The 11,196-nt window shown below is 33.0% G+C and overlaps 1 protein-coding gene across 2 annotated transcripts; it reads left to right on the top strand.

Annotated features, from left to right (window-relative positions):
* Window positions 1-375: 375 nt before the first annotated feature.
* Window positions 376-9,694, top strand: LOC123260166. 2 transcript variants are annotated; one of them, XM_044721157.1, is made up of 2 exons: window positions 376-470; window positions 6,833-9,694. In XM_044721157.1, the coding sequence occupies exon 2, from the start codon at window positions 7,906-7,908 to the stop codon at window positions 8,899-8,901; it is 996 nt and encodes a 331-aa protein (XP_044577092.1). In that variant the 5' UTR covers window positions 376-470; window positions 6,833-7,905; the 3' UTR covers window positions 8,902-9,694. The 2 variants fall into 2 exon arrangements, with proteins under 2 accessions (XP_044577092.1, XP_044577091.1); XM_044721156.1 differs by lacking the exon at window positions 376-470 and adding an exon at window positions 6,669-6,757.
* The last annotated feature ends 1,502 nt before the right edge of the window (window positions 9,695-11,196 follow it).

The following is an 11,196-nucleotide window of genomic DNA, read 5'->3' as shown; positions in this document are numbered from 1 at the left end:
CTGTCTTTTCACTACAATCTCACTAAAATTTTACTGTGATTTAACAGTGATTCCGAAACCGCGAGGGTACATTCATGTTTAAACTTACATAATTAATTTAAAAAATTTTAATTTTTCTAAATTTATCATTATTTATGATTATTTAAAATCCATTATTCAAATGACCCCATTAATGGCAGGGCAAATAATCCTCTGATCTAATTAGTGGCATACTACTGACCACATACCACATTAGTGGCGGATCTAACTTGTATGCGTAAAATTTTTCAAAAAATATATTATAAACATAAAAGTATTATTTACAAACACATTTATTAGAAAAAGGATTATAAAATTAACAATAATTGAATTTAAAATTATTTAAGAAAAAATATATTCTTGATCACTTTTAAAAGACTCGTATTGAGATTATAACTGCACAGTCAGACACAACGCTTATGAAAGTAAACAGATTTAAGGTAGGATTTAAGGTAAGATTTTCAAATTTCTTTATACATCTTATTTCAGTTACCATACTTTAATATTTATATAAAAGTAATAGTCGTAAGTTCATTAGCTAAAAATTAATTTAAAGTAAGGTAAAAGACCCCATTAGTAGCGGGGACCCCATTACTGACACTTTCTTCGATTTTGGTACTTATTTAATTAATGAAATCATTAATTTCAATAATGAATATATTATTTCTAATCTTTAACACCTTTAGATCAAAAAAATTTTTAATTTTTATTCCAAGTAGAACATTTTTTGATTGAAAGAAAAAGTGCCACTAATAGGGGTTAAAGGTGCCACTAATGAGGTCTTTTACCTTACTATATAAAAAGGTTAGAGCGCCTTTGAGTTTAACATTGGCGGTAATTGGCGCTAGAGAAGATACTAAATTTCTCGAAAAATTTACCTTTGGTTTTTATTTAACTAAATTGTGCAGTATAATTTGCACAATTCAAAACCGTTTTCAGATGTTAAATAATTTAATAAATAACCGAGTAAATTGAATGTTAAACAAATAAATTCTTACGAAATTTACACCACAAGGTCTCTAAGTGACGTTCGGGTAAAGATCCCCTTGAGGACCACTCAGCACCGACTAACGAATATTAACCAAAAATGAAATTAAACAATTGTTAAATTACTACCAATTAATCAAATAATAAATAATTAATCAGAGGAGGAGAAATAAACCTAGTATCAGGTAAACCGCGGTCCACTTCTAGCCCACAGAGTAATATTCGATACCTTGATGAATAACTCGTCGATCTAACTCACTACTTGAGATTGAAGTCCTAGTTGTTATTGGCTTCTTTTCGACTGGTAACTACTCCGGGGATCAGTGTCTCTTTTCCGTGGCACTCTGTCTGGCGGTTACAACACTTCTCCCTTTTGCACTGCACTGCTCACCTATAATAACCCCAACTACCCCCTCCTACTCTCTCTTTAGGCCCAAAGATCGAGACGCGCCAGTGCTGCGTCGGACAATTATCGATGTCTGGCGACTTATCGATTTAGGGTAATTTTACCCTGTTACAAGCTCTTCGACCCCAAAAGTCTAGTGAAACAGTATACTGTTTTAATATTCCGACTGCCATGAGTTTTGAATGAATCAACCGATTTTCACGCGGTTAGCGGCAATCGACGTCAATTTTTGAGTCTTATGAGAAAATAGAAAGTAATAATTGATTTAATTGTGGTTTTTCAAGGTTACGAGTCTGTTATGAGCGGACAATGACGCGAAACAATTAAAAGTAAATTTTTTGTCTATAATACACTAATAAATATTCAATATTTAATTTCTTGACTTCCTGCTAAGAGAATTGAAAATTTTCGAAAATCCGGAAGTTATTGGTTTTACCCCGTTTTTCGAAAATCGAGTTTTCATCAGATCTCGAGGTTTAAAGATCTCAGGAATCTTCCCTGACCACTCCTGGGAGGGTGTCACCCTGTCGGTATGTGTGTGTGTGTGTTTTTTTTTTCATATAGCGAAGGAAATACATTTACGTATTATCAGACTTAAATGTTTCGCCTGGGTATGTCGGACTCAAGATGTTAATACAGACTAAAACCACTGCTCTCCTCCAACCTCTAATCCCCACGGAAACCTTCTTTAAGCATTACTTCGTAGGAGGAGGATATAGCTACTTCTCTTCCTTCTAATAGCTAAGGTGTTATTACTTCTTTCTTCCAATGGCTGTCTTTTGGTCTCTTCTTTTCAATGGATCGCAGTTCCGTAAGAATATCTGTGGTAAACTTGCTTACTGCGTTCTAGACGGCTTTTGATGACAGCATTGCTTCTACTATTGTCTCTGGTTGGATACTCTGGGTCAGAATTCTCTCAAATTCATCACGCTGTTGGTTGAAACGAGGAATACAAAGAACACGTGCTCCGCATCTTTGATGACTCTTGGGCAGGACAGGCCTCCGGGAAATTGTCGTGCTTAAAGCGATGGAGATACGCTCGGAAACAGCCATGTCCTGACAATATTTGTGTTAAGTAGTAGTTGACCTCGCCGTGAATCCCGTTCAGCCAAATATCAATTCATGGTATAAGGCGGTACGTCCACCTACCTTTCTCTGAAGCATCCCACTGTAGTTGCTATCGTGAGATACTATGCTGTCGTTCTTCTGTTCTGAGTTTCTCAGCGCTCAGTGTGATTGACTTCCGTTAATCGTTAATAAAGGGTACGTCTTAGCTCAGCGAGAACTTAAAGAGGTAGAGTTTCGGAAATGACACGCACTGAGAAAGTAAAAGTGCATGTGCACATATCAACATGGAAAATGTACACTCATATCAACATCAATACTCCAAAAACGTGAGCGAAAGTGTAAAAAGTTTGGAAAATCCAAAAGTGCACACCTCATAACGTTCATTCATTTTTTAAGAAAAAAAAAAATTATGTAATTGATAAAAAAAAAAAAAAATTATAATTAAGTAATTTCTTACAGACTATTTTTTATTTTTTTTTTAAATATCGGCGCCTTTTTTTCTTGTCATATGCGCACGCAGTCTACAAAAATCTAGCTTGATCAAGTGGCGCCACAGTTTTCACGTGAGAAATAAGAAAAATTCGTTTGTCTTTGTACGGTTGTATCGTAGTAAATTTTAATAAAAATTCAATTTAAAAAACAAAATACATAAACTAGGCTACTGGTATGAAATACGGACCCAGTTCATCGCATTCTTAAACTAATAAAAAAGGTTTGGTCTTGATATATCAATTTTTTCGGGAGTAATCGTTGGTACATCCAAAATGGGGTGATATCAGGACGTCCACGTAAAATTTTTTTCGAAACGTTTTTTTTTTCAAAATAGCAACATGAAATGATTTTAGAAAGTAAAAGATGGTTTAATTTAAGTGTTTTCTCGGAGTACATCTACTTATATTATTGTATAAGTGTAATATGGTTATGATAGAGGCATTTAAAGATCACAAAATTGCTTGACCTTGACGAGTCGAATATAAAGCACAACCTCACACACACATCGCGCTATGAGGCGTGCAAAAGTGTTGGTAATGATGAATGTTTAATTAAATAAATCCTGTGTAAAAGCTACAGTTTATGTAAACGATCGCTGCGCACTCTGGTGCGTAGAGATAGAAACCTTTAAAACTTGATTTCAGACTGGAATTTGCTGTCTACTCATGAAATGACGGGTTGTAAGCATATTTTATAGTCTCTTGCGGAAGCCTTTTACCGTCGAAAAAAGTTTATATCTAAATATTTACGTTGCTATAGTTTATGCAGGTAAAATTTAACCCAGTCACGGTCAATTCAGACTGTATAGTATTCCTCCCGGAGTAAGGATAGCCAGTCGCGTGAGCGGACTAAATCCCACCACCAGATTTTGATGCCCGCCGCGTGTTCACTCAGGGCCGTATTTATTATTTTTATAGATTTAGCATGTAAACGGTTATTGAGGTTATTCTCTATACGTCCCTGCGCTCCGCTCACGGGATTGCGTGCAGTTCCCTTGCCCCACGAGTGGGAAAAAAGTGGGAGAAACGCCTGTTATGTCCAAGGGCGTTTTTAGAGGTAGCGTAAACGGTGGAGGTTTGGACTAACAGTTTAAAGAATACGTAATGGAGTTTTTAATTCCGTTGTTTTAATTATTTATGTGGGACGTTTTCGACGGAAGAATTTACCACGCCTTCGTTTGAGACTGGGCACGGATTTTAATTGAGAGTAGATGTACTTACTACTTGCAGGATTATTTCTTGTTACCGGATCCGTGATTCCGAGGCTGCTATTAGCGCCTTTTCCTTGAATGGGCCCTCTGGTTGGTCCTTGCAGCGGATGGAAGTGGATGGATATGGGCTGCTTATTTGAAGGGCTTCTTATTTTATGAAATGAACTAACTCGAACAAAATTTCACTTCTTTTGATATTTATTTTTATAAACATTAAAACTTTTACACTTTCACAAATTTTATTTAATCGAAATTTATATTAATGAATTTTATTTAGATTGAGCTAACGTCCTCCAGTCCCCCGTAGGGTAAAGTGCGCAAAATTATCTTTTAAGAAATTTTAATTTACTTACTGACCAAACTCTCGCCTAAGTGCAGGGCAAATTAGAACTTAGAGATTCTGGTTCTCTATGATTATATTTAATACTTTAGCCGTAAATACAAATAGCCATATATCATAGCTAAATTTGTCATTAAAGACAAATTTGGGAACTGGGGAAATAAAAGATAAAGAGAGAGGGGGGACCTTACTCAGTAGGAATTTTTCAGTAACCGAAAAATAATTCGGACAGCCCAATATCTAATACTCGCGCTACTGAGTTTGCAGAAGCCCCCGCTAGTTAACCAGCAGTCACGTAGCTTATATATATTATTCTCCTTTTTACTTGTATATATTGGGCATATTTTTACAAGGCTGAGTAGATGGTAGCTGTCGCTAGCGACTGTGCTGCCGTCTTGTGGGTATACTGACTTATTGGACCCCAGTCATCCGTTTCACTACATTATTATCAACACACACATATTATCAACGTCTTTCCACACACATATTATCAACGTCTTTCTTTACACATATTATCAACGTCTTTCTTATAATCACATCCTTATTCTTTACACATTCGAGTTTCGCACATAACTTTATTCTCAATGCGGCTGTGGACCGACTTGTGCTTTCTGTACTGCATTTACCCTATTCCTTACCCCTTTCTATCGGTTGTTGGAATAGTGGCGATGGGGAAACCACAGAAAAAACCCATGCCAGTATAGTTCGGCTACCGGAGTGACCCCCGACGGTTGGTGTTAGAACTATTCGAACAACCGTCGGGGCTCGAACCCTCGCCTCACGGCATGATGTGCGAACGAACTAACGGGATAATGACTTAGTCCGCTCGGCCATGGTGCCACTTTCACGTAGTTTATATTTTATTGTGGCTTTCACGCATGAAGAAGTCTTCCATCTGCGCGGATGATTTAAATTTAAAAAAAAATTTGCGGGTGGACATAACACGCCTAAAACCGTGAAAGGGTTAATAATTAAAAATATGTTGCATCATAAAATTTGATCAAAAGTCAATTAATATAGTTCAATGAGATGTAACTTATTGATGAAAAGCAAACATTTTGATATAAATTAATATTAATTAATATAAAATTTTCGAATCCTAAAAAAAGGTTTTGTTTACAGTCCCTGAATAAAAAAAAGTATTGAGACAAAAGAAAAAATATTAAAAAGTATTGAATTGACTAGAAAACCAATACTTTTCAATACTTTTTTCTTTGTCTCAATACTTTTTTTTATTCAGGGGTATAGTGACTCGGTAGGCTGGCTTAAATGCTGGCTTTAACATACATTACATATTTTGAACGGTACTCAGTGTCAAATTGCCGAGTCTGTGGATTAAACTATTTAGCTCGAAGAACTCGAAAGCACAGAACAACTACTTTTGAGCTTGGAGAGCTCAAAATAATAAAAATTTTCTATTTTTGAGCTGAGAGAGCTCAAAAACGTTGTAATGAATGGAATTTTGAGAGTAAAATTATAGAAGTAGCGGGAAGTTCCAGGGATGGCCTTTAGGGTCAACCGGTTTCCAAATTTTCTTTTACGTAAATAATAGGATTTTTTCGGTGTTAACAAACAATTTTTAAAAGATTAATAATATAAATTAACGCTTATAATAACTTATTACTAATATATATTAGTTTTTTTATTATTATAAACAGCTGTTATGTAAAGGCTGTTTATTATTATAAACAGGCGCCAGCTGAAATATTACTTTTCAGTGACCGCTTTTTTCCGTTTCTATTGCATTTAATAAATTTTTGAAAAGCATAGAATTAATCTCCATTAAATAATCTTGACAATAATATGCAAAAGATCTTGATTCCGTGAACTAACAAGTGTATAATAATAAAAATAGTTGTCGAAATGAGGCGAAAAAATTTTTTCGATCGTAAAGCACTCTGATGCTTCGCACCATGAGTCGTGCAAAAAATGTACTAAATTGCAATTCGATCATTTTACTTGATTATTTTAGTCGCTTTCTTACAATTATTATCAAACTAATTTGAATACCGATGTTACATAATATACAAAACAAAGTTAGAAAGTTTTGTCTTTTTTATAAAACTGAATTAGAGTACTTGTTGTAAAATTAATATCAATTTTATGTTCTCAGTAAAAAACAATACATATTGGTCAATTGAAAACACCTCATTAAATTTCTAGAGTAACATTGATACGAATTTTTTATTCAAGTTCAATGAAACTTTAATCATTCCACCATTCCGTGATTAGCAAGGTTATAATTAATATTTTCCATTACAATTTGAAGCATAACATTTTAAAAATACATTATTATTATTATTATTTTCAGATGAGCCGAATTATGTGAATGATTCAACAATTGCAGAGTTGGTCGAAGTGGTGTTTGAGAGTAGTGACGAGGAAACTACCGAAAATATTAATGTCCAAAATTGGGAAACACAACATGATTCAACGGACATTAAAGAGACTATTAATGGTTTAAAAAATCTGATAATGTTTAAATCAGCAAACTTATCAGTTTGGCAGGTGTTTACAGCTGTAATGGCGATCATTGTGGGCTTTAATTTATCAGATGAAGTGCATCAGGCGCTTCTGGAACTAATTAAATTTGTATCGGGACCAGAATTTAAATATTTGGACACTTCGAAATATTTAATGAACAAATTATTTAATCCACTCAGTTCAGCGGCCGAATATGTATTTCATTGCACAAAATGTAATGCATCATTGACCAAGCCTATACCAATCAGTAAAAATATCCAGCGTGAAGTAAAATGTGATAAGTGCAACGCGAAATATAAAACTTCGAAAAAAGAAGGAAATTTTTTTGTTACGCTCGACATGCAATCTCAACTTCAACATTTTTTATCTAATGAATTTATCCAACAAGAGATTGAAAATAACGTGAAGAATCGCCCAAATTTCACCAACGGGAGTATAAGTGACGTATATGATAGTGAACGATATATAAATGATGAATTCATTTGGACAAAAAATGATGAGAATAACACTGTGTTGACATTAAATGTGAATCTTGATGGAGCACCGCTATTTAAAAGCGGAAAAAATAGCTTTTGGCCAATCCAATGTATTATTAATGAAATACCGCAAAAGTTCCGCCATAAATTTATGCTTTTGGCTGGTTTATGGTACACTTCGATTGAGCCAAAAGCTGATTTCATGAATCTCTACTTAGATTTATTTATTGCGCAAATTAAAAAGCTGACAGTCGAGGGCTTGAAAATTGTCTCAAAGAGCGGATGCATTAAAACCTAGTTTGTGAAAATTTTTTCTTTTCGTGTGGATTCAGTAGCTCGGCCTGTTTTACAAAACAGATTACAATTTAATGGATTCTTCGGCTGTAGTTGGTGCTATCAGCGTGGAGCAACCACTTCTAAAGTTATGAAGTATCCATTGACAGCTGACATTCCAAAGGAACGTGACCATGACAGCTATTTGAAGGATGTGGAGAAACATAAAAAAGATATTGAGAAGCTCCGGAAAACAAAAAAAAATGAAAAATACACAGTTAACGGCATTAAAGGTTCAAGTGTTCTGGCATCACTTCCAAATTTTGATTGTGTTTGGGGCTATCCTCATGATTACATGCACGGCGTCTTATTGGGTGTGGAGCGTCAGCTTTGGAACAAGTGGAGCAAGGAATTTCTATCAGCCGATCAAAGAAAACTAATTAATGCTCGATTAACAAATATCCAGCCAACTAATGAGATTCATCGAACTCCACGAATATTGTTAAAAAAACAATCACGGAAAGCTACAGAATGGCGGTCGTGGTTATTATTTTACAGCATTCCTGTATTAAGCGGAATATTACGTCAAGATTTGCTTGATTCATACAAACTATTCGTCTCAAGTATATTCAAACTTCTTTCGGTGAACATGACTGAAGATGATTTGTTGAGTTGCGAAATGAATCTACTCCAATTTGTATACGATTGCCAAAACTTTTATGGAGCTTCGTTTATGACATTTAATGTGCATTGTTTATTACATATGGTACAGAGTGTGAGGAAAAATGGTCCGTCATGGGCAACATCAACATATGCATTTGAAAACAATATTTTCAATTTAAAACAAAAAGTAACGGGTCCGAATGGGGCAATTAATCAAATGGCAAATAGGACATTACGTGACAATAATTTTCAAGTCATACTACATGATGAACCTAACGAGTTATGTCGGCAATTTTGTAATGATATAATTGATAGAAAACGAGAGAAAGTATCTAGTGCTGAACGTTCAGTAAATGGCGCGGTATTACTGGACCCTGTTTTTGGACAAGCTCCAAAAAGCTCTGTTTCTTTTTATTATCGCTGTTTATACAAAAAAAAAAATGTATCACGGTCAATTTTACACCCAAGTCAAGAAAACAAATAACTCATTTATTAGGTTGAGAGACGGAAGAATGGCTCAAATTATTAGATTTTTATTAAAAAATAATGTAGCATCGATGGAGACTCTCATTTTGGACGTCGAAAAAGTAGATGGGTGTGAAAATTTATGGAAAATTTGCAATCGTAAGCCTGAAAAAACGAAATTGCCGATAACCGCTATACAAAACAAAATGATATACGTATCTATTAAAGCCATGGCGGCAAATGAATGCAATCAGAATTATATAGCTATACAACCAAATGATTTTGAGGTTCAATAAAAAAAAAAGGCCATTCGGCAGCCGAAATGGAAGTAGATTTCACGAACAGCTAATTTTAATCATAAACATTAATAATAATAATTATTACGTAATTATTTATTTATTTAAGGACTGGGAATGGAGATGAAAGTAGAGACAAATTGATCGAAAAAACGACTACAAAAGTAAAATTTCATTAAAAACCTACAGACGAATAGGTTATTTTAAGTAGGAAAATAAAATACTATGGAAATTGAAGCTCGTTTAACGGGCTTTAAAATACAATTTACAAAAATTCAATCAGTTATTTCATTCAAAAGTTATCCGCGAAAGAATCCGCCAAAATATAAATTTTTATGATTTTGAAAATTTTGAAATCCTATAATTTCTGAACTACTTAAACGATTGAGCTCATCTTTGAACTTGGCCTTAGTATCCGTCTAAAGATTAAGTATGTTGAGTTTGGAAAAGATCCATTATAAATTAGAGACGCTATCGTCCGGATAAGCCGCGTTATATCGTATATATATATATATATATATATATATATATATATATATATATATATATATATATATATATATATATATATATATATATATATATAAATACATACATATATGAACTTTGAAACTAATAGCATTTTCTGAATCAGCTTGACGAACTGAGTCAGAAAATAACAAAATTTTTCAAAAGTTGCGTCATGAGGACAAATGCAATAGTTAGATTTCTATGAAATCTACTAAAAAGTTCAATCTTAACCTGCAATTTCAGGGAGATTTTGTCATGGAACCCTTTTTTATTGCTAAGATCTGTCAAATAAGCACATAAAGTTAAGTAATATTTGCATTAGGCTTTGTAAATATGTTTTTATTTAATTTTAATATTTTTTATGGATTATTTATGTAAGAGTGAATAAAGAAAATAAAGTAATTTTTATCAATAAAATTTTCTGTAATTCTAACGACCAACACCATGTTAATTTGATAAGAATAAATTAAAAGTTTGATATTATTTGTTATTTATGTAGTGCAATTAATTGAAAAGAATTTGAAGACACAAGTAAATTTCAATCATTTTCCATTAAAAGAGCCACCAGATATCAAAATCTAGTGATTGATTAAAAATGTTTGAAAAGCACTAAGAAAATTCGAATGAATTTCAAAAATTACTTACTTGAAAAGCCATTGATAATCAATTTTTTTTATTTATAGAAATAAATTAGAGAGTAGTAAGAATTGTTGATGAATTTAGATAATTTTTTTGTTAGAGAGCATCCAAAAATCAAAATTTATTCATTCATAGAAATTGATGAGAAAAAATTCAAAATTGTTAATGAATCTAGATAATTTTTTATTTAGGGAGCAATATTCAAAGTATTGAAAAATATCCAAAGTTTTGAATGCACATCAATATTTATCAATCCCTGGCGAAACTAGAAATAGAGGTCTTTTTTTGGATTGGAAAGTATTGAGAAATATTCAAAGTTTTGAATGCACATCAATATTTATTAATCCCTGGTGAAACCAGAAATAGAGGTCTTTTTTTGGATTGGAAAGTATTGAGAAATATTAAAAGTTTTGAATGCACATCAATATTTATTAATCCCTGGCGAAACTAGAAATAGAGGTCTTTTTTTGGATTGGAAAGTATTGAGAAATATTCAAAGTTTTGAATGCACATCAATATTTATCAATCCCTGGCGAAACTAGAAATAGAAGTCTTTTTTTGGATTGGAAAGTATTGAGAAATATTCAAAGTTTTGAATGCACATCAATATTTATCAATCCCTGGCGAAACTAGAAATAGAGGTCTTTTTTTGGATTGGAAAGTATTGAGAAATATTCAAAGTTTTGAATCAACTTCAATATTTATCAATCCCTGGGGTGACCAGAAATAATTTTTTTTTTATAGATTGAAACGTATTAAAAAAAATAGAAAATTTTCTATACAATCCAATATTTCTTAATATTCTCTATGACCAGAATTTCACAAATTATTTATGGATTATAAAATATTGATAGGGATTTATTTTTTGA

This window comes from Cotesia glomerata, linkage group LG2 (genome assembly GCF_020080835.1).
Source record: "Cotesia glomerata isolate CgM1 linkage group LG2, MPM_Cglom_v2.3, whole genome shotgun sequence".
NCBI lineage: Eukaryota > Metazoa > Arthropoda > Insecta > Hymenoptera > Braconidae > Cotesia > Cotesia glomerata.
The sequence above is the reverse complement of the archived record's forward strand: the minus strand, read 5'-3'. Positions and strand labels throughout refer to the sequence as shown.